The following is a 22,680-nucleotide window of genomic DNA, read 5'->3' as shown; positions in this document are numbered from 1 at the left end:
TAGAGTAATCAAATTGGTTCTATTGATTAGTTTAACATTTAATGAATGATAATTCATCAATCATTAAATTGATTTCAAAAGTGTTACAAAGTTTCCAGCCAATTGGCTTAAAAGTTAATTTACAATTTCTTAGAAATTTATTTAATTGTGAACATGTTTGATTTCTGATAATCTAATCTGTTGATGGAAAACAATTAATTTTGATTGTTACACAAAAAAAAGTTGCAAGAGACTTGAAAATCTGATTACCATAATCACTTTAATTGTGAATATAAATGATTAGTAACCAGAAAAACTGGATTAAGAGTTGATTATAATCGTGTTTTAATTTTAAACGATAATCCTAATTGTTAATTTAAATTGGATGATCAAAATGATGGAATAACAAAAAGCAACAATTTGTTAATGCATTAAAATAGTGATTTAATTAGGAATTAGAGGTTAATTTTTCATGTTGATTATTTACACATCTACAACAATTAAATAGTAATCATAATGATTGAGGCTTCTAAACAAAGGTTGGGTATTAAATTAAGATTGAGTATGTAACAAATTTTACAATAATAAGATTATAGATGCGATAATAAATTAGCGAGAATAAATTACAATTACAATTTGATGGAATAACAATTTAGGATGTAACAGTTTGAATCAGTAATCATTTCTTAATGGGCATGAATTTAACGACCGGTGGGATTTCTGAGGCATAACCAAAGAGATGACCCATACCGAGATGACCAGTCCGAGTGAATTCATTGTCGAGAACTGTTTGAAATTGTTGTGGTGTTAATTGTTTGAGTAACGATGAACCATCGGTATGATTACCATGAATTAGAAGATGATTTCTTGATTCTTCTTGGTGTGAGATTGGTGACCTTTGGGTATCATCGAGGTAAAACTTTTGCTCCCTTCGTTCATGATGACGATGAACTAATTTTTGGCCTGAGGGTTTTCGTTGGTTTCTGTAATCATCAGAAGAGTGATTATCGTTATCATGATTGTTGTAATTGGATTCAGATTTTTCATCTTCAGCGGGATAAGGATAATCGGTGTACTTGGGCTCTTTGGGTGGTTCCATGTCAGGGTGAAGGTCATTATCGTATTCGTCGACATACTTGACGATTCTTTCGTGTCGATAAGGTTTCGGTTTATTTTTGTTGCTCTTCGAGTTTGAACCTGGTGATTGTTGTTCTTGTCGACTGATTGATTTCCAATTGTCACTGATTTCTTTTCGTTTGTTGTGTCTTTTAGGTGGAGATCGAGTGGATGATCGGTGATCATATGATGAATCTCTTGAGAATCTGATGAAGGTGAAGAGCTACTTTGTCGATATTCTGTTCGGATGAAAGGTTTATCATCTTCTCTTGGATGTTTAGTTGAAATGTAACCCAAATTTGCTGGAATATCATCATGAGATTCAATAGATTGAGGAGGATAATATGAATCAGGTCCATCGTGAGAATTACCAGAAGGGGAATGAGACTGATGATCGTTATTTTCATGATAATCAGAATCATGATCATCATGATCTTCACTGTTTTTGTTATGAGAAAAGCTATCGAAATTTTTGTTATAATCATCTTCTAATTGTTCGGATGGTGGTGGAGGAGGTGGTGGTGGCGGTGGTGGTGGTGCAGCTCCTTCAGGTCGTCGACGAGGATTTTTCGTTGATCGATAACGTCCATTTTTATTTTCGTCACTTGGTGGTGGGGGAGGAGGAGAATCTTCTCTGGCCATTTTTAGGTTTTCGTTGACGAAATCATAAGGAGAAGTGTAACTATCATCATTGTAATGATATTCTTTGTATTTTTTGGGCTGTTTTTGTTTTTGTTTTTGTTTTCTTTTTTCGCCTTCACTTCGATGATTATCTTTATAATTATAATCTCCCAAAATGAAACCCGAATCTCTATGATCACCAGAATGATGACCTGACCCAGAATCATAAGCCACTTTATGAGCGTCTTTATGTTTAGCGTTTTCCTTTGCCGCCGCTTTATCAACTTCATCTAACAAGTTACAAGAAACAAAGAATCAAATATTAGATAATTTCAATTGATTAACCAATTAAATTACTTACGATGCTCATGATGAACTTTCTTCCCATGATGTTCAGTGTGCTTTTTATCACCTTCGTCTTTTTCCTTTTCAAGATGAGCACCTTGATCCCAACTCCATCGTTTAATGAAACCATCACCTCGATTCCAAGTGTGTTTAACGTACTTGTCGTGATCTTTGTGAACCTTTTGATCGAGAAGGGCAACTCCAGCCTCTTCTTTCAGGTCGTGTTTACCATGATCGTGAGCAGCGAGGCCAGATTTACCTTTATCAACTCGACCATTGTTCAAGTGTTTATCCAAATCAGCTAAAGTGGATTCGTGTTTAACAAGATAATCCTGTTCAATCAAATCATTACTAATCTCCTGATAATGTTTATCGTCATTATTATAACCCTTGATTGGACCATAGGAACGTTTAGTTTTACTTTCGGATGGATTTAAATCATCACCGGTTGATAGTAATTTCTGTTCAACTATCGATTGAGCGCTCAAAACGGGAACTTGAGGTATCGCCGGTGCTGGTGAGGGTGAAGGTGCAGGTGAAGGTTGGGCTAAATGAACAGTTCCTGAAGTCGGTAAAGGGGTGAACACTAAGGGTAAAGGTGAAGGTGTAGTGGTTGTCGTTGTCACCGGCGGGTTTACATTACCTCCAATCGCCTCTGCACTGAGATTCACAATCAGTAGACTGTTAAAAATGATTATCCAAAACATGGTAATGAATTTAGTTGATTTTGTTAATTTACTTGTTGTTGTTGTTGTTTCACTGATTAAGATTTAATGACAATTTAATGATTTACAGTTCGCTTATATACAATTTATAATTCCAATGTTCACTTGCCTTTAATTGTTTTGACAATTAGAAAAAGGGTTTGGCTTAATCATCTTGGTGATCAAGTTACGATTTAAAATCAATTCCAATTTAGATGTTAATTTGTGTCCCATTATTGTTTTTCTTTAGTTAATTTAGTTACACCTTATCCCTCATTTAGATAAATTGTGTTTACGATTAAATTTCATTGTCAAGTTTAATTGTGATTCTTTTTTTTTTCTTTGATTCTCTTAATCAAACTAATTTTTTATTCTCTTTTGTTTTTTTTCTTTCTCTTTCTCTTTCTTTCATCTTCGATTGATCTTTTGTTCAATCTTTCGATTTTTTTTTCTTTTTCACTATTAATCTAATAAGAGAATGCCAATTGTAAATATCTTCGTGACAATTAACTGATTAACTGTTCCAGTTATGTGTAAACTGTGTGATTCCAAGTGATTTAATTGTTAAGATTAGGTCAGTGATTTAATTGTAATTCACAAAATTTTGGTTGATTTGGTTATATACATTAAAATTTGTTTACTTCTCTTGACTTGATTAGTGTTTTTTAATTGTTCTGAATTAGTCAATATCGTTGAAAATTCATTGATCAATTGTGAAAAACTCATTTAATTCAATCAAATTTTTAATTGTGTTATTGTAAATCTTTGTTATTATTTGGCTTTAAATCAATCTTTGTTTCAACTAATTAATAAGTATTGGCTTTCATGCATTTTAATTGTTATTCAAATTGTGAGTTAATCAATTAGGTTTAATCCTCGAATGAGAAATTAATTTTTTCAACTCCAATTCCAGATAATTAGTTACTAATTTTGTGTATTCAAATTAAGCGACAATTGATTTACATTTGTTTTATTTCAATTCTTTTACCGATCTGATTGTATTGTTTATATTTTGATTTTCTCTCTCATTGTAATTAAATTAAATCTAAAGGTTAAATTAAGGTGCTAATAGAAAATGATCAAAACAAATCAATACAATTGTAAATATGACTAATGACCTAATCATTTGTTGACATTCACCATGTGTATTAACTGCATGCGAATATTTCAAATAATAGAAATCAGATAATTAGCTAATTACGAGTGAAAATAATAAACCATTGATGAGGTCAGGTTAAATTACGCCTAATTCAATTAGATTAGAAAATTCAATTAAGTTAATTTTTCACTTTTTAAAGGTCCATCGATTTCACTTGTTTCCAATTAGATCAATCTTTCAATTACCATTTGATTGTTTAATTCACTTTGTTGGTGTTTATTTAGTTTCATTGTGATAGCAAATTTTAACTAATTTTAATTAATTCAATTTGAACCATTGAATTAATTGTTAATTGTTGGATTGGAATTAACTTGAACGATATTTATGAGCCTAGAAAACAGCGCCTTCTATGGTATTTGTAAAAAGACAATTTCTATTTACACTAATTGATGAAGATGAGAAATTTGATTAATGGCGGTAATTAATGAGGATGATGGTGATTTATTGATTTTGTTTCAATTCCATTTCAAACACTAGGACGATTTGCTTTCTTAATTTTCTTTGATCCTTTAGATGGTCTTCCAATTGGAACCGATTGTGAACCATCTTCAGTTTCTCCATTATCTTCAACACCGGAGAAATTATTTTCTTCACTACTTTGCTCTTCGTTTTGACCTGGTCCAATTCCGCCGCTTCCTCCACCAGTACCTTCTTTCTCCAAACCTCGAACAGTGGCCATAGAGGTTATCGATGAATTGGAAAATAGTCGATCAGTTTCCTTGAATTTTCGACCTCTCTTTTCACCTTTACTTCCTCTGTTGACACTTAGATATCTATCCCAACCTCGTATGATATTACCACAAAGTTGAGTATCTTCAAGATAACTTCCCTCAAAGGCATAGATTTGTCTCTCCAAATTGGCTAGAGTTTCAACAATCTCTTCTCGTCTCTTAATTAATTCAGTTAATTCTGCTCGAGTATCCATCACGAGAAAGAAAAACCCAGTCAAAAGTTAATCATCAAGAAAGACAAAAACTCAATCAACAAACAAAAGTGAACCAAAAATGTAAACAAAACAAAACCAAAACGTGCATCGATTTGCGCGCCATCTCTCGTCGGCTCCAAGAACCAATTTCGCAAAAGCCTGAGCCGTTACATTGGCTTCCAATGAACAGATCAAATGATTGAGCTTTTAAATTCACTTGAATTTTTAATTGTCATCTAATAATCGTTCATACCTGTTAATTATCATTATTCAACGAATCAGATTACTAATTATTTGGTAGAAAATGTTAATCCAAGTGAAAGAGTTTCATGGTAGTGAGAAAGCTCTTCAGGTGAGTTGAACAATTGATTGTTTCTTTTTTTTTGTTTCTCTTTTCATTTTGTTTACATTAATTAATCTCTTGTTGATTTGAACAAAAGGTTCCTTCCGATGCTACAGTGGTACGATTAAAGGAGGAGATATCAAAGTCATTCCAGTTACCTGTTCATAATCAGCGATTAATGTATAAAGGGAAAACTTTGGCAAGTAAGTTGATCTCTCATCTATTACCCATTGATGTTTAACCATAACAATGTTTGATTGACAGGTAGACAGTTATTGTTATCTCGTAGCTTTTTTTTTATTTGTTACATTTGATTAATCGAATTTAATTTAACGATTGATGAAAAATAATGTCATCAACTACCAATCGTCAATTTAGACTATCATTTGAGCCAATGATCCATCTTGTGAGAGTTTATTCTCATCCATGTATCTGTTTCTCTCTATTTTGTCCTATGTGTATTTCTAGATGACAAAACTCTAATGGATTACAATTTTGAAGAAGGTTCCAAAGTTAATCTATTCAAGGTTTTCGAAGGAGCATCTGAGAATCAGCCCCCTGGATTTTGGAATGATTTGAGTAATTTTCTAAGAGGATACTATGATGGAGAAGATGTTAATAAGATAATTGATTACATGAAGAAAGACATATCCGGTAATGTAGACAAATTAAGTTTGGAAGATATTGAAAGATTAGCTTATGAAAGGATAAATTTGGATAAAAATTAATCGAATCGCGTAAACAAAAAAACAAAAGACAAAATCAATCCTACGGATCATCAACACAATTATTGTTTTTACTGATCAACTACAATTACCAAGATTAAACGAAAGTTGAAATTTCTAACTTCATCCAAATTCAAGTTTATATTAATTTTCCATTCCATGGTTTTCTATTATTCACCGCAGAGAGTGAAAATTTAATAGATTTAGTTATTATTATCTTTCATCGCTAATCATCATCATCATCATCATCATGGGTAAACTATTGGAACGAATCAGAGCTTTCATCCCAAATCGCAAAGTAAAAGCCGTGAACGTGTTTTCTGGTAATCCAAGGATAAAAATAATTCGTACGATTTCAGGACATTTGGGTTTGATTGTATTCATTTGTCTTCTCATGGTGACCCAGTTTTTCCGTTATTTTATCCTTCGAACGGGCCATTGTAATATCGATGGTTGTTTATCACCTGAATTTATCGCTCAAAACATAACCGATGATGGTGAATGTTCATTCTGTCAGATTGTTTGGTTAGATGAATTTCTAATTGATCCTGAAGATGGATTAGGATTTAGACTTCACCGATTACAATTAACATCAATCCAATTATATACCAACATAATTAGCTATCTATTCCTCTCATTTGGTGCTTATTTTTACAATCCATACTTTTTATTGATTCATTTGATTACTCAATCATTTCTGATTCTTGTTTTCACCATTAAATTGTTTTTTAAATTGTTATCATCTAGAGGAGAAATTAGCTCAATATTTGAGCTGTTCATCTTTTGTCCATCAAAAGTTTGTACCATCATTTGGGTGACAATTTATTCTGCAGCTATTATATTAATCGTATTCAGTATAACCCTGACAATAACATTGAATCAGCTGATTTCATTAAATGCCATCAAGAAGAAATTGAAAAAAGTTATCACTCGAGTCGATGAAAATTGGGTAACATCATTAAATGAAGATATTGATAAAGAAATTTAATTGTAACAATCATTTAGGTGAGAAAATGAAATCTAATTAAAGTTGATTAACAATATTCACTTAATAGCTGATCAGCTGTTTCTCTTTCCAGAGCTGTTTATTTCTCTCTCTCTTTCTCTCCCTTTTAAATTGTTCCAAGGATTAATTGTTCCTCTTTTTAATGATCTACTTAATTTATAACAGTTACGAGTAAATTTATGATGTGTTAATCTAATCAATCCTTGAATTGAATCTAATTAAATTGTAATTTTCCTTATGAGAATCATTTTCAATCTCTTTACCATCACTTGTACATTAACTTGATCAATGTAACAATTAACTGATAATTAATATTAATTGAGAAATCATCATCAATATTGTTATCTGTTATTGTTTTATATCAATTAGTTAGTTGGCAATTAGAAGCTGTTGATTTAATGCAATTGTTACAAATGATTAATAGTCAGACTTGTAATTAAGGTGTAAATCTGTTTAAACATTTCGTCAATGTGAATCAAGCTTTACAAACAATTAACCCTAACAATCAAGTCTGGTTGTGTATTTGGATAATTAATTGTGACCATCAATTTAAAGGAAATCATCATTAACAAGGTGTGATCAAGGAGTCTACAATATGGATGGATCAACAAACGAGGATAATGTTAATCTTAATCATAATGGATTAACCGATTTAAGGCCTAATGAGGATAATTGTTGTTCCATGATAACTGATGCTAATCAATTGTTCAAATTTCTTAAATTTCCTGTAATTGAATCAAATTTGATTATTCCAACTCAACCATTCCTTGATTCATGTCGCAGTCTCATTGAATTTGTGGCTATACTTGGACCAGTTTTTATTCCGGTTCGATCTGATATCGGCGGAAATGTCGACAAATTGACCAAAATAGTGACCACCAATCCAAGTAAATTCACAACAATTAACTCGATCATCGAATCGGAAATCTCATTGCCTAATGATAAACAAATAGGAACCGATGCTCTCTTATGGTTAACCCGAGCTCTTCAATACATGAATACATTTCTTCAACTATTGGTTGATGATTATAATCAAGGAATCAATTCAAATGATTTAACCAAACAATTTACCCAAGCATATGATTCAACTTTACGAAAACATCACAATTGGATTGTTCAAAATTTGGTTCATTTAAGTCTGAAAGCAGCTCCAACTCGATCGATGATAATTAATCTCATCTCACCTGAAATTTGTTCATCTCATGATTTACTAATTAAAACTGAGAAGGAAAAAAATCTCTACCAAGAGATTAGTGATTACCGTAATTCAGTTGAGATTAACATCAACGCTGTTCACCAATTGTACGATAATTTAAATCTTCAATATTAATCCAAATCAATGATATCGGACAATCGGATCGGTTAATCATTTCCCTCAATTGTTCACAATCAAAATTACTTAAAGTCTACTATTGGTGTAGATTAATTTTCATTCATCAAACATTGTAAACAATTTGCCTTTAATCTTAATTGTTGTTTTAATTTTAATTGTCAATCGAATTTTTTGTTTTTCTAATTGATTCATAATTAAGTTCGATTTTTGTTTGTTAATCGAATCGAAAGTTTCCTTTATAAAAAGAATTGAATAAATATCAATTATTGGAATTATTGGAAACAACGATATAATATGACAGAAAGAGAGTAAGAAAGAGGAAGATAAAGAAGAGAAGAGAAGAGATATCTTAGAATTAGAGAAAGAGGATAATTTAACCTTCATCTGTCTTCTTCTTCTTCTTCTTTGATGTTACAATCAAAATTAAAAGAAAATCAACTAATTAATCTAAACCAATTTCTATTTAAACGGTGAAACAATAATTACCACAAAATTAATTAGATCTTTAAATTGACCAGGTAAATATTTTTTCAAAAGCAGAAACCAGTTTTTCTCTCTGTCTTTTTTTCTTTTTCTGTTATTTTCTCATTCTCCTTCTCTTTCTCAACCGATAGATGGAAGAAATAATCTTGTTTCGAAAATGTTCAAAAGTTATTCAAGTTATTGATTGATGATTTTAGTGATTAATTGAAAATGTCTCTTCAGATGATTTAACTTTAATTTTCTATTCTTACAGGTCGAAGACAAATCTTATCCAGTGTATCACAAAATCTGAATCAAGAGGTTATTTACTATTCGCCGAGTGGAAAAAGATGAGGAATATTACTGAAATTTGCCGGTTAGTCAATTTCTTTCAAGTTTACATAACAATTTGATCTAATTTTCTGTGATGATTTTTCTAGTATTTGGTCAAAAGAATATAACCACTGTATAAAGAAGATTTTAGCGTTGATTCTCGTCCGATCATCGGCGAATTTATTGAGCATTCAAAGGAAAAGAACTGTGAGTTACATAGAAAATTTAGCCTCCGATGGAAACAATTAATTCAATTTTATTGAACAGAGTTTCAATCTTTTCGAAAATGAAGTCCGAGTTCGTTTGAGGACAACAAAAGACGTCATACAAGAAGGTGGACGAAGTGATATAGACGACGCTATTTCTGATATTGAAGCAAGTGCTGTTATAAACCAACAAGAACTGGTCCTAGGCCATTTATCGAGATACTTTTACAATGATCAAAAGCCGAAAGAGGTAAGTCTTTTAACAACAGGTCTCAAGATTTTCCGAATTTTATCAATTTTATAAATATTGTCGCTTGCAGCAATAAACAAGAGTTTAACTTGATTGTAATCGAGTTACAATCGAAGAGATTGAAACTCTTCGAGATGATATGTTCAAAAGATATCAGGTCAGTGGTTTTTTTGCCGCAATTCATCAACTTTAATTTCTCAATCTAATTTGACATCTTTTTTCTTGAAAAGTGGCTTCTTGGTTGTGAACTTAGAAAGTATTAATACAATCATTTCTAAGAAAGTCATAAAATCAACACAATTAATTGAAAGAATTTAGTATATTTAATTAATTCTGGTATATTCAACATGTGATTTATTGATTTTCCACTTTCTCAACAATCGTTTTATTAAACTTTCCCAAATTAGAATTGATAATAAATTGACTTAAACATTACCCAAGAATGAGAGGATTAGTTTGATTGAATTATCAACCGTTTTTGTTGAATCTTTAGGTGATCCAATCTTTGGATTAACTTCAACCCAATCGAGACATTTGAGTAAATTAGTTGAGTTGATTGTTTTGGCCAAAGTTTGGGCTTCGTCGAGGGTCAGCCCTCCGGGCACAGGGGTACCTGTTGATGGGGCATAACTTGGATCGAGTGAATCAACATCAAAGGAAACATGAAGAGGTTTTGACTCAGTGGGTTTGAGTATTTCCAAAGCTCTCGAAGTGATCTCACTGATTCCCAGTTTATCAACGTCGCCCATGGTGAAATATTTGATCTGTAGGCTATCTAAAAGATGCCGTTCAAGTGGATCAAGATCGCGAAGACCAATGTAACAGAGTGAAGAACTGTTTAGATTGGGTTGAATAGAGTGGAACAATTTAGTTAATTGTGGACTATTTTCATATTCACTTTGAATTCCTTGAAGGAAAAACGATAAACTCATTCCATGTAAATTGCCAGTGGTTGTGGTGAATTCAGTGTTAACATCGGCATGAGCATCGATCCATAGAACGGAAAACTTTTGATTGTGCCTAAAGTGACCTAAGAGACTACCGATTGCTACACAAGAGACGAAGACAAAATGGAAACGTTGATTGTGATTAACTAAATGATTTCTTCTTGATTGTCTTTCTCACCTAAAGTATGATCACCACCGAGATTCAATGAGATCCGATCTTCTTGTAAACATTGATAAACTTTGTCACTTAACAATTTACTGTAATTAGCGATGATTGTTGTGTTTTTAAGTAAACCTTTAATCGGCTCTAGTGGTTGATTGTTTGCTTGATTATCTTCAATGTCTTTAACACTGATATCACCATAATCTTTATAATCAATGTGATGATTTTCAAATCGTTGTATCAATCCATTGGCACGAATCACTTTCGGCCCTAATTCAACGCCCTCCTTAGGTTGACCTTTATCAAAACAACCACCGACTAGGCCGATCCTTTTAGTTGATTGTTGAGAACTGTGAAATCTTTGCTTTTGCAATCGAGGAACAGTTGAAAAGGAAAATAATAATCGAGTTATTTTAGATGAATTTACCATTTTCAGGTCACAATTAACAGAAGACAATGAATATTAAGAAGCAATGTAACTGTAGGTTGGAAAATGATTGTAAGTCAATGATGATTAATCTCATTAATCAAGTGATTGTCGTAATTATTGTTTGTAATCATCTTAACATAAAAGTTATTTTAAGTGATTTAAATGATTTTATCAACCACTCGAGTAAAATGTGATATCCACTTGTTGAATTGATCAATTACAATTGTATTGTTTCATTGTGAACGTTGATCAATGGGATGCACAGAGTTAATTGTTAAGCAAGAATAGACTTTGTTGCTTTTTGTTGATATCTTTTAATCCCTGATTAACTTAAAGTAATAAACAGTTACTATGACAGTTGGAATCTATTTTTCTCTTAAATATACATCAACAGCTACAGATGATTAACGGAACCTTGAGATTTCTGGTTCTTTGAAAATTCCAAGATCAATTCGAAGGTTATTGTTGATTTATCGAGGAAATGAAAAGAGGAAAAAGGAAAAGAAAACCTTATATTCCTTTCAGGAGTAAATTTAATTCCAAACACTTGTTACTTAACAATTAGATCCATGAGTATAATTGAAAGACATCAGTTGATTGTAAAGTTATTCCTCATGAAGAGAGTTGAAAGAGAAAGAGAAATTGTAATTCGTTATGACCGCTCGAAGTATCTTTCGAAATGATGGAATCAATATCGACACCAACTTGTTGATCAAAAATTCTAAAACTTTTCGGTCTAATTTTGTTGGTTTTCTCGAGGAAAAAGGTCACTGTACAACCATCGAGAACAATATTCACTTGATGAAACTTCATGACATTGAAAGAGATTCAAATACTCAAAGGATTTTCATGAAAAGATGAATAAGTCATTCAAGAAATTATCTCACAAGTCAGAGTAAAAACTTTTCACTAAATGAGCAAAGAGAAGTAAAAAAAAATCCGACCAACCGAATGACTATTTTGTTTGATTTTCCACCGATAGATGGAAGGGCAACTTGTTTTCTTTTTCTCGGTCGATCAACACGTGTCACCATCTATCGACAGAAGAAGTTGATTTCTGTTAATAAATGTTCCAATTCTTATAAATGGAAAAAATCATTAGAAAAACGAAAACATTTTAAGTTAATTGTGAGAGTTAATTTAATTATTAGAATGTTAATTGTTTCTCTAACATGATGTTAGCATGGGAAAGGTGAAGGGATAAGAGAAGACAAAGTGATTTTCGATCAAATATTAGAAGGTGTTTGAAGATCCGCGAAGGAGATTAACTTGGAATTTAGATTTGTTTTGATTGTCAATTGATTCTAATTCTGAAAAGTTTCTCCATCTCAATTTAAATGTTGTTTTCTTTTGATTGTTTTCTTTTTTTCAATCAGGTAAAAGGTGAGAATCTTATTAGGGGAAGAGAAATTTGTGTTCGCGTAGAGAAAATATTAAAAAAGTATTGAAAGATATACAACCTAAAGTCTCCCTTTTCTCTCTCACTCTTTTTTTCCTTCTCTTCTCTTCAAGTTTATCTTCCTCTCGTCTTCATCATCATCTTTCTCATCATCATCATCGTCATCATTCTCTCTTCTCTTTTTTTCTACTTCTTCTCCCTTCTCTTTTCTCTCTCTGACCTCGGGAGCAAACTCTCTTCTTTCTCTTCAACATTATCTCTCTCAATCTCTCTCATTTTCTTGATACTTCTCTCTTATTCTCCCTCCATCTATCTATCTAGCTCTCTCTCTCACTCTCCCTGTTTTCAACTATATTCTGGCTACACTGTTTAGCCTGCTGTCGGAGAGAGAGAGAGAGAGAGAGAGAGAGAGAGAGAGAGAGAGAGAGAGAGAGAGAGTGAGTGAGAGAGAATAGAAAAAGAGAGATAGGATGAGAGAGAACAGAAAGAGAAAGAGAGAGAGAGAGCTTGAGCGAGAGAAAAGAGAAAGAGGGGAAAAGAAGAGAGAAAAGAAGAGGAGGATGATGATGATGATAATGATGATGGTAAAGGGAGAAAGAAGGAAGATAATATACGAGAAGAGATGAAGACTGAGCTGAAAAAGTTGATGATGATGGTGAGATGGTTGTGGAGATGAAAATGATGATGATGTTGATGAAGAACTAAATGGAAGACCTGATCATCATCTTCATCATTATCATCATCTTTCTCTCTCATATCTTTCTCTTCTCTTCTCTCTCTCCCTCTTATTGATCTTTCGCTCCTTTCGTTTCTCTCTCTCTCTCTCTCTCTCATTCTGTTTCTTGTGGATAATATTTTTTTCCAGGAGAGAATGATTATGGTTTAACTCGAAAATGAGTTAAACTATTCTCTTCGTTCTTAATTTCAACAATTAAACGAAATTAAGTAATCAAGGTGAATGTCCAAACATTTCGGTTATCAAAACAAACTCATAATTTGAAAATGTCGCCGATTGTTTGAGAAAAACAAATGATGTTTGGAGAAACACTTTTGACTAATCGCTAATTGGTTAGAGAAAAAGGAAGAGAAATTAATTTTTGAACTATTACATGGAAAGTGAAAATCGTATTAGAATCAACGAGAGAGAAAAACGAAAGAAGAGAACAAACTTTTTCTCTTCTGTGTTTTTCTCCCTGTTTCTCTTTTTTAGAAGAGAAAAAAACAGAAGAAAAGAAGAGAAGAAGAAGAGAAGATTGAGTGAGAGCAAATGAGAGAGTGATAGAGTTTATGAGAGAGAGAAAGAGAGAAAGAAAGTTCATCGAGAGAGAGAGAGAGAGAGAGAGGGAAAAGAGGGTGAGTCGAAAGAGAGAAAAAGAAAGAGAAGGAGAAGAGAAGGAAAATGAAGGGAGTCAAGAGAGTATTTTTAGAGAGAGAGAAAAAGAGAGAAAAGGAGAAACTCTTCTCTCTCTCTCTCTCTGTTTCTATCTCTATCTCTATCCTTTTCTCCCTCGTGCTCCTTCTGAATCTCTCTCATCGCTCACTTTTCTTCTTTGCAAACTCTCTCTCTCTTTCTTTCTCTCCTCATTTCTCTTCTTCTTCTCTCTACTCTCTTGCTTCTCTTTTTCTCTCTCTTTCATCAAATTCTGATATTTATTATGATTTTGTTTTCATTTTCACAATTTAATTAAATTGTTCTTCTAATTGTTATGTTTAAATTGAATATTGATCAGTTTGGATTAACAACAAATTAATTTCTATGATTAATTAGAATCAATGGATAAATACTCGAAAAGGTAAGAACTCACTTATGTTTTTATTCTTTTCTCTTCATATTCTTTTCTTGTTTGTGTCTTGTTTTCAGCTCTCTCTTTCTTTCTCTCCCATTTTTCTCTTTCTCTTGGTTGTGTTTGGCTTTCATTTTTTCTCTTCTCTTCTTCTCTTATTCTCTCATTTTTCTTCTTTTTCTCTCGCTCTCTTTTCTCTCTCTCTCTCTCTCTCTACCTCTCTCTTTATTTCTTTCTTCTTTCTCTACACACTCCCTTACAACAAGTTGTCACTCTCCTTTCTTCTTCTTCTATTTGCTGTATTTCTCGACTGATAGACAACAATTAGCTAAATATCTTTTGCTTTTTTAGCATTTTTAGTTCATCATTGTTGGTAATATTCTTTTCGATGATTTAACTAATCCATATTTTCCTCGTTTTGTTTATTTCAATTTCGTCTCATCACATAATCTCTATCAAATGTTTAGTTATGTTCCATCCATTGGAAGAACGTCGCTTTTCGAGGTTGGATCAACCCCACCACCAGTCGCTCATTCAGGTGCTTCTATTTTGAAACGACCACTCAACTCAAGTTTACCTAATGATCAACCATCGCTCCAACAGCAACAACAACATGAATCTAAATCATCTAATAAGAGAAATAAATCTAACCATTCATCTAAACAATCATCATCTTCATCTTCATCATCCTCATCATTAACTCCTTCATCTTTAATCGCGGCTTCTGCTTCTACCATGGGACTAGACTCTATTCATCAAGCTAATCTCCTTCGCCATCATCGTTCTAATCCTTACAATCCCTCTTCTCATCAACAACAAACATTTGATGCTTCAAGATTTTCCCAAACTCATTTGGCCTCATCATCGTCTGAGTTACCAATTAAATTGACCAAATATGATGATCAAAGTGTCAAAGGAAAATCTAAACTTGTTAACCTTTCTTCAAAAAGCCAAATTGAATCTCCAAAACCTCAACAATTGGATGAGTGTGAGAAAGATGTTCCCTTAAATTTATCTGTAAAAAGACCAATGGATAACGATTCTCCCGCTGGAACTAGTGAAAACCATAGAATGGGAAAATCAGCATCTACATCAGCAAATTGTGATGGAAATCGAGACAATTCAAGTAATCATCAGAGAAAGAAGGCAAAACGTCAACAACAAATTTCTCTGCAACAACAACAACAACATCATCAACAACAGCAGCAGCAATTAATTCAACTACAACAGCAACAGCAAAAACAATTACAACAACACCATCAACAATTACAAATTCAACATCTTCAACAACAATCAAAATCTTTATTGTCAAATCCGACAGAGATAATTACAATTCCAAGTATTCCTCATGATGGTAAACCTCGTAAACGAGGTCGACCTCCAATTTTGTCTCCACCACCTGAACCATCACGATCTGATGGATCATCAATAACCGCATCTTTGGCCGCTTCTCTTGCAAATAGTTCTGGTCTTCATCCCGCCGCGGCAGCTTCCCTTTTAGCATCAGCTCAGGGTGCCTTAAGTCCTTTGGAAATTTACAAAACCATTTTAGCTCAGAATTGTTTTCAATCAATGTTTTCGCCAGGATCATTTTGTTCCCCGGCCACCTTAACGGTGATCCATTAGGAGCACTCAATCGTGCCAATAGTTTAAACCTTAACAATCAACTAACAAAATCTCATCAACAAAACAACAACACCAGTAACAATAATGGTAACGCCAGTAATTCAAAAGTTATCGTCTGTGAACCTGTTGATGATAAACGAAAGCGAGACTCTCTCAAAGGAGATGGTTATGAGGGAGATTCTGATTTAGCGGATAATGAAGACATTGACTACGAAATCCCAAAGGTGTTCAATGAGGAAGAGCTTCGTAAACCAATGAAGTTTGGGTTAGTTGATTGATGATTTTAGTGATTCAATTTGCGGGAAAAATATCTCTCTTTCAGATGATTTAACTCTTTAATTTTCTATTCTTACAGGTGGCGAAGACAAACTCTTATCCAGTGTATCACAAAATCTGGAATCAGGGGAGAGGTTATTTACTATTCGCCGAGTGGAAAAAAGATGAGAAATATTACTGAAATTTGCCGGGTTAGTTAATTTCTTTCAAGTTTACCCATAACAATTTGATCTAATTTTCTGTGATGATTTTTTCCAGTATTTGGTCAAAAAGAATATAACCACTGTGCATAAAGAAGATTTTAGCTTTGATTCTCGTCCGATCATCGGAGAATTCATTGAGCATTCAAAGGAAAAAGGAACTGTGAGTTACATAGAAAATTTTGCCTCCAATGGAAACAATTAATTCAATTTTGTATTTTCGAAACAGAGTTTCAATCTTCTTTCGGAAAATGAAGTCCGAGTTCGTTTGGAGGACAACAAAAGACGTCAAGGTCAAGAAGGTGGACGAAGTGATGTAGACGACGCTATTTCTGATATTGAAGCAAGTGCTGTTTCTAAACCAACAAGAACTGCAAGTCCCAGGCCATTTAAACGAGATACTCCTTTTTACAATGATCAAAAGCCGAAAGAGGTAAGTCTTTTATCAACAGGTCTCAAGATTTTCCGAATTTTATCAATTTTATAAACTCTTTGTATCTCTTGTCGCTTTCAGCAACAAACACGAGTTACAATCGAAGAGATTGAAACTCTTCGAGATGATATGTTCAAAAGATATCAGGTCAGTGGTTTTTTTTGCCGCAATTCATCACCTTTATTTCTCAATCTAATTTAATAATTTTGTCTCTTAAAGGAATCAAAGGAAAGCAGTGAAAGGCGATATCAAGCTCCGATGTTTCCTGAATCTGATTTTTATAAGAAAAAAGATCTTGAAATGGTCGCCGAAATTGAAAGAGAACGTCGCAAGCAACACATGATGCTAGTCCGTGCTCTTGACAATCATAAAAAGTTTGAAGAGAGGGAAAGACGAAGTCGACAAGAAATTGCCGAGAAAAGAGCTATCATGGAAAAGAAATTTCAAAAAAGAAAAGCTGAAATCGAAATTCAAAAGGAATTGAAACGTTCAGTCGAAGACATGGTGCTCAAAAATTCTAAGGCTCTTCCAACATTGAATCGAATCCCTGGACTCAAATTACCTTCACGAGTTTTCGCTGATTGTTTAATGTTTTATGAATTTTTACATAATTTCGGTGAAACCCTCGGGTTCGACATGGAAAGTTTACCCTCAATCAACAATCTACAAAAAGCTCTTTTGAATTTAGATGATTCAGCTGAAAAAGAAATTGTTTCAACTCTTCATCAACTTCTAGTTTGTGCCATTGATGACCCTGGAATCCCGTGTAATATCAGCACCGTTATGGGTCAAAAACTTAAAGACGCGCCCATAACCGATTTCAACCTTTCTGAAATATTGAAACTTTATTTCCAATCATTTTCAAACGTGCATTCAGATTCATCTGATGAAGAATACTTACCCACCACTTTATACGAAGTTCTCAAATCTGGAAAGCCATTTTTATCTCTCAATGCCGCCCAAAAGATGGATATTTTAAGTTTCATTTGTAATGAACTTGTCAACAATCAAGCTATTGTTCGACAAATTGAACAAACTGTCGAGAATCTTATTATTCTCCGCCGTGAAAAGTGGGTTCTTGGTTGTGAACTTAGAAAGTACAAAGCAATCAAACTGAGGAGAGAAAAGGCCACAAGTGAAGAAGCTGGAGAAGCATTGAAAAAATTTGATAAGACTGAAATTGATGCTGGTCTTTTGGATGACAGTGGTGATAGTGATGCAGATGATAATATAATCATCACTGTACATGAAACTGATGAAGAAGCGACTATCACCAACGAGGAATTGGACAAAAAGCTAGATAAATTAGCAAAACAATGTGCACAAATGAATATTAAACTGACAAATGCCATGCAATGTATGAGAGTAGTGCCACTTGGTCAAGATCGATATCGTCGCAGATTTTGGGTGTTACCAGCCTCTGGTGGAATATTTATCGAAGGTTTAGAGTCTGGCCATAGAGATAATCTTTATATGGAAGATAGTGATGAGGAAGAGGAAGAATCATCCGAAACGGAGGAAGAAAGTGAAGACATTGAATCTGAAAAGAAGAACAAAAGTGAGGAAGATATCGACATGGAAAAAGATCAGGAGAAAGCTGATGAATCCATGGATGATGAACAATCAAAAAACGAAGTGAGAGGTGGAGTTAAACCCGAAATTAAGGATGAAATTAAAGAAAAACCAGAAGAGAAAAGGGGAAAGAAAAAGACTAGACGAATTCAAGAAAATGGTGAAAAAGATCTTAAAGAAAAGCCCACGCCAGAAGATTCTACCGTCAAGGGGGAGAATGTTTCTGATGTGGAGATGAAAGAAGAATCGGATGAAACCGATGAGAACAAAACCAAGGAAGAAAATGAAGATGATACAGAGATGATGGAAAACAAAGATAATATCGAAGTGGTCGATCTAAAAGAGCTGAAAAAGGAAAAGTCTGGACGAGTTAAACTAGAAAATCTCGGTAAACATTCACTTTCCCCTGAGGTAACGATTGAATTGAAAGGGATGGTTCCTGACGAGAAACCAAGTAATCGCGAGACAACGGTTACTATTCAGCCCGTTTCCGCTCCTTTGAAATCTTTGCCTAAAGAAGAAATTAAATGTGATATGGAAATTGCTGGTATTAATACAATTCGACAACCTTTGGGTAACAACAGTGATGGAACATGGATCTCACCAGTAACCGATGGTTTTCCAAGATCATCATTATTTGATTCTAAAATGGGCCCTTCCAATTCAAGTGACTTTAATTCTCGAAACAGTTTCCTGGATGCTTCAGGTTTCCCTTTTGAAAGTGTTAGTCCTGAACGATCTTGGTTCAATGTTGTCCCTCGAATCCCTTGTAATGATACAACTATAACTATCTGTCCAGTTCCAAGTGTAACAGGTACTTCATCCTCCTCACCTTCAGCTCTCGATAACCAGTCAACCTCTAAAGTAAATGAATCTGGGGAAGAGTCTGATAAATCTCTCATTTCACCTGAAAATTCATCATCACCAACAAAACCTTCTCAAAATGTATTCATGGAAACTTTTGTATATCCTCATTTATCTGGATCTCTATTTTCTCAAAACTCCACCAATGCCACGAATGGTGCTAAATCCGAGGCTAACTCATCAATTAATGATCTTCAATCTTCATCTCAACATCAAACTTCCTCATTGACCAATGGTGACATCGATATGTCCGTTGTTAATCCTTCCCTCCTCACAGGACCCGAATTTGAAATTGATCCAGAATTATTAAAGAAATTGGAACAACATAAAAAACAACAACATCGTAAACCTAAAAGAATCCCTGAAGAGTTTCAACGAGGCTGGTGGATCATAACGGACATTGGTCAGATCAGATCAATAATTGAAACTCTTAATGAAAGAGGATTCAGGGAAAAACATTTAAAGAAACAATTGACCAAATATTTAACTTATGTTTCTACAAACTATAAAGCTGCAATAACGGAATTCGATATCTGTGATCTTGATCGTAAAGTATCTCAAGAATCTCCCTTCGGTGTTCCTGAACCAATCGAAGATGATATTTGGTGCAAAGAAGTTGCCCTGCGTTTGGATATTGCCGTTTTAGAGCAAATCGAAGCCTTAGAGGAAAAGATTGCGAGCTCTAGCATGCAAATTCGTGGCTGGAGACCAACGTCAAAATTGTCAACAGATTCTAATGTTAAATTTGAATTATCACCATTATATGAAATGGTCGATGAAGAAGATGAAGATGGTGATGAGAAACAAAAACCAAGTACAAAAAGTGATGACCAACCAGCACCAAAAGAGACGAAAAATAAAAAGAAAGTATTTGATCCCGTTGTCTCAGGACGCTCACGATTATTGGCCACCGAAGCTGGTATTGAAAGGAGATACCTCAAACCTCCTTTGGGTTTCAAAGCAAACACAATACTTGTTGCCTCAGCGAACAGTAATGGCGATGAATATGCTGATAATGCCGCTGACGAAAATGCTCCCACTGGTCTAGTTCGTTGGCGTGAAGCTGTTCGAGAATGTAGAAGTGGTTCTCAAATAGCTTTGTTACTTCATTTTCTAGAGTCATGTATCGCTTGGGATAAATCAATCATGAGAGCGGTAAGTCAAATCAAACTTTTCTTCTTAAAATTCGATCTAATATCATTGATTATTCTGTTATTTCAGAGCTGCCAATTCTGTAGTGGCGGAGAAAATGAAGCTCAGCTACTTCTCTGTGATGGTTGTGACAAAGGTTATCATATGTATTGTTTTAAACCTAAAATGGAAAATGTTCCGGATGGAGATTGGTTCTGTTATGAATGTCAAAATAAAGTAAGTGAAATCTGAATACAGAAGTACAATGAATATATCATGTAAAGAAACTTGGATACTAAATTGTTTTTATTTTTCTAATAACTCAGAATACAATTGACAAAGTTTGCATAATTTGTGGTAAGAAAGGAAAACTAATTAACTGTGATACTTGTCCAAAAGTTTTTCATCCCAATTGTTTGGATCCTCCTGTTACTAAGTAAGTCTATTGCTAATAAGAATATTGTTAATAAGAATTTGAATTGTAATTTCTAATAATTTCTCTTCATTGCCAATATTTAGACCGCCTAAAGGAAGATGGTGCTGTAATATGTGTAATCGTAAACCAAAGAAGATCATCAAAGGTCGTAAAACGATGACATCTCTCAACGCTGCGGCAACTTCAGCGATTGACGAGGCTCCCAAGAAAGATTCATCATCTAATAATAAGTCAACGTCATCAACTTCAACACCTAAAGAAGAAACAACAACAAAAAAGTCTAAACCAACGAAACGATCAAAAAAGGAGGTAAAATCATCTCAACAATCATCATCATCATCAACGGGAAACACAACAGCAGCAAATGATTCAACCACGAGCGCAACAACAACAACGCCAAAGGAAACTAAGAAAGAGAAAAAAGCTAAACAAAAAAGTGAGGAAAGCAAAGAGATGGTAATATGTGAAAATTTATTAAAAGACTTGACAGCTCATGAAGATTGCTGGCCTTTCTTATTTCCGGTCAATACGAAACAATTTCCGACTTACAAAAAGATTATTAAAAAACCTATGGACTTTGAGACAATCAAGAGCAATTTGAAGGCAGGAGGGTTAGTTGACCCTTTTAAACATTGAATTTGTTAATTAATTTCTTTCTGTTATCCATTATCTTTAATTTATCCATTTATTTTATTTTAACCAATTTTTTTTTCTTTCATTTATCATCTAAAACAATTGTATTTACCTTATTAATTTTTTTCTTCATCTTTTTCCAGGTACAAAAACAAAAGCGAGTTCATAATTGATTGTCGCCTAGTTTTCGATAATTGTGAAACTTTCAACGAAGATGAATCACCTGTTGGGATCGCAGGTCACAATATGAAACGATTTATGGATAAAAGATGGAGAGAACTGGGAGGAGAAAATTAATTACCATTTAATCAAGAGCAATTTAAATTTTTGGTGTGTGCGTGTGTTATTTTTCACGGGAAAATCTACAAAGACAACTTATTCGCATTAATCAACACACAACATCATTTACTAAATCATTTCAAACAAATTTAAAGCAACAAAAAACTAATCTATTTCTAGATCATGTAAAGGTTCAAATGATTCAGGGAAATTGTATCTCGTCATCTTGTATTTTGTTTTTGTTTTTTTTTGTAAAATTCTCATTATTATTTCGGAAGCTCATGTATACTTACTGAATATTTACTTTCCTTTTCCTCTTATCCATCTTGCAATTTCTTGATTAATGTTGTTATCCTTTCGTTTTCTCTATATCTTGGTCCTCTTTCTCCTTGCAAATTTCCCACCTTCCAAATCTCATGGAATTGACCTCATTTTTGCTCCTCTTACCGAAAAAACACCGAGAAAAACTCCGTTTAATATTCATCTACGATCACCTGTAAAAAAAACTCATTTTATCTATTCTATGTATATAATAGTTTACATTCCTTTCCTAAATTCAATTAAAAACAATGATCTGTTCAAAGAATTGTCAACATGATTCAAATCAACGAAAACATAAAGATGATTTCAAATGACGAAAATCAGATGAAATTTATGATAATTGTAATCAAAAACACGAATTTCGAATTCAGAAATTTCTAATGACGATAATTTGATCGAGTGTAACTGATTAGGTAAATCTGATTGAAGTTCTGAAAGTAAGAGTGTTGATAAAAAATTTCGAACAATTAAATTGATTGTACAACAAGAGTACAAAAATCTTATCAACATTTCGTAGAAATCAACAAAGGGAATAATCAATCAAAATGAATATACGAATTCCGAACTTTTACAAAATTTTCATGTAGAAATTGACATTGGAATGATAAGCAAAGAACTTTAAGAATTTTAAATTATAATTTCACCTTTAATTCTGAACTGAATTGAAAGAAGAGTATTC

The 22,680-nt window shown here is 33.4% G+C and overlaps 6 protein-coding genes across 6 annotated transcripts; 3 read left to right on the top strand and 3 right to left on the bottom strand.

Annotated features, from left to right (window-relative positions):
• Positions 1–295: 295 nt before the first annotated feature.
• LOC128393649 (uncharacterized protein DDB_G0284459-like) lies at positions 296–4,191 on the bottom strand. The gene is made up of 3 exons (XM_053353847.1): positions 2,078–4,191; positions 1,323–2,006; positions 296–1,290 (listed from the first exon to the last, which is right to left on the bottom strand). The coding sequence occupies exons 1-3, from the start codon at positions 2,766–2,768 to the stop codon at positions 659–661; spliced, it is 2,007 nt and encodes a 668-aa protein (XP_053209822.1). The 5' UTR covers positions 2,769–4,191; the 3' UTR covers positions 296–658.
• A 154-nt stretch (positions 4,192–4,345) lies between these two features.
• On the bottom strand, positions 4,346–4,948 carry LOC128393645 (chromatin modification-related protein MEAF6-like). The gene has a single exon (XM_053353843.1). The coding sequence runs from the start codon at positions 4,847–4,849 to the stop codon at positions 4,391–4,393; it is 459 nt and encodes a 152-aa protein (XP_053209818.1). The 5' UTR covers positions 4,850–4,948; the 3' UTR covers positions 4,346–4,390.
• An 82-nt stretch (positions 4,949–5,030) lies between these two features.
• LOC128393646 (ubiquitin-like protein 4A) lies at positions 5,031–6,043 on the top strand. The gene is made up of 3 exons (XM_053353844.1): positions 5,031–5,201; positions 5,290–5,395; positions 5,661–6,043. Exons 1-3 carry the CDS (start codon positions 5,154–5,156, stop codon positions 5,918–5,920), a joined length of 414 nt encoding a protein of 137 aa, XP_053209819.1. The 5' UTR covers positions 5,031–5,153; the 3' UTR covers positions 5,921–6,043.
• Positions 6,044–7,316: 1,273 nt separating this feature from the next.
• Positions 7,317–8,549, top strand: LOC128393636 (glycolipid transfer protein A-like). Its single transcript, XM_053353827.1, has one exon. It carries the CDS (start codon positions 7,519–7,521, stop codon positions 8,251–8,253), a length of 735 nt encoding a protein of 244 aa, XP_053209802.1. The 5' UTR covers positions 7,317–7,518; the 3' UTR covers positions 8,254–8,549.
• Positions 8,550–9,811: 1,262 nt separating this feature from the next.
• LOC128393871 (arginase-1-like) lies at positions 9,812–11,961 on the bottom strand. Its single transcript, XM_053354106.1, has 2 exons — positions 10,633–11,961; positions 9,812–10,555 (listed from the first exon to the last, which is right to left on the bottom strand). Exons 1-2 carry the CDS (start codon positions 11,045–11,047, stop codon positions 9,933–9,935), a joined length of 1,038 nt encoding a protein of 345 aa, XP_053210081.1. The 5' UTR covers positions 11,048–11,961; the 3' UTR covers positions 9,812–9,932.
• Positions 11,962–14,075: 2,114 nt separating this feature from the next.
• On the top strand, positions 14,076–22,266 carry LOC128393870 (bromodomain adjacent to zinc finger domain protein 2B-like). Its single transcript, XM_053354105.1, is given in 12 exon segments — positions 14,076–14,239; positions 14,698–15,821; positions 15,824–16,121; positions 16,212–16,323; positions 16,391–16,495; positions 16,562–16,765; positions 16,847–16,912; positions 16,985–20,356; positions 20,423–20,569; positions 20,659–20,768; positions 20,852–21,379; positions 21,545–22,266. Coding segments are annotated over 12 exon segments (6,240 nt in total). The 5' UTR covers positions 14,076–14,219; the 3' UTR covers positions 21,699–22,266.
• The last annotated feature ends 414 nt before the right edge of the window (positions 22,267–22,680 follow it).

The sequence above is a fragment of the Panonychus citri genome, unplaced genomic scaffold (genome assembly GCF_014898815.1).
Source record: "Panonychus citri isolate SS breed McGregor unplaced genomic scaffold, ASM1489881v1 Contig00138, whole genome shotgun sequence".
Taxonomy (NCBI): Eukaryota; Metazoa; Arthropoda; class Arachnida; order Trombidiformes; family Tetranychidae; genus Panonychus; species Panonychus citri.
The sequence above is the reverse complement of the archived record's forward strand: the minus strand, read 5'-3'. Positions and strand labels throughout refer to the sequence as shown.

Coding starts and splice junctions, on each gene's coding strand:
- LOC128393649 (XM_053353847.1), bottom strand. CDS start 2,768: ATGTTTTGGATAATCATTTTTAACAGTCTACTGATTGTGAATCTCAGT. Junction 2,007..2,077: donor GAAAGTTCATCATGAGCATC/GTAAGTAATTTA, acceptor GTAACTTGTTAG/ATGAAGTTGATAAAGCGGCG. Junction 1,291..1,322: donor CCGAACAGAATATCGACAAA/GTAGCTCTTCAC, acceptor GATTCTCAAGAG/ATTCATCATATGATCACCGA.
- LOC128393645 (XM_053353843.1), bottom strand. CDS start 4,849: ATGGATACTCGAGCAGAATTAACTGAATTAATTAAGAGACGAGAAGAG.
- LOC128393646 (XM_053353844.1), top strand. CDS start 5,154: ATGTTAATCCAAGTGAAAGAGTTTCATGGTAGTGAGAAAGCTCTTCAG. Junction 5,202..5,289: donor GTAGTGAGAAAGCTCTTCAG/GTGAGTTGAACA, acceptor TTTGAACAAAAG/GTTCCTTCCGATGCTACAGT. Junction 5,396..5,660: donor TAAAGGGAAAACTTTGGCAA/GTAAGTTGATCT, acceptor GTGTATTTCTAG/ATGACAAAACTCTAATGGAT.
- LOC128393636 (XM_053353827.1), top strand. CDS start 7,519: ATGGATGGATCAACAAACGAGGATAATGTTAATCTTAATCATAATGGA.
- LOC128393871 (XM_053354106.1), bottom strand. CDS start 11,047: ATGGTAAATTCATCTAAAATAACTCGATTATTATTTTCCTTTTCAACT. Junction 10,556..10,632: donor CGGTGGTGATCATACTTTAG/GTGAGAAAGACA, acceptor TCTCTTGTGTAG/CAATCGGTAGTCTCTTAGGT.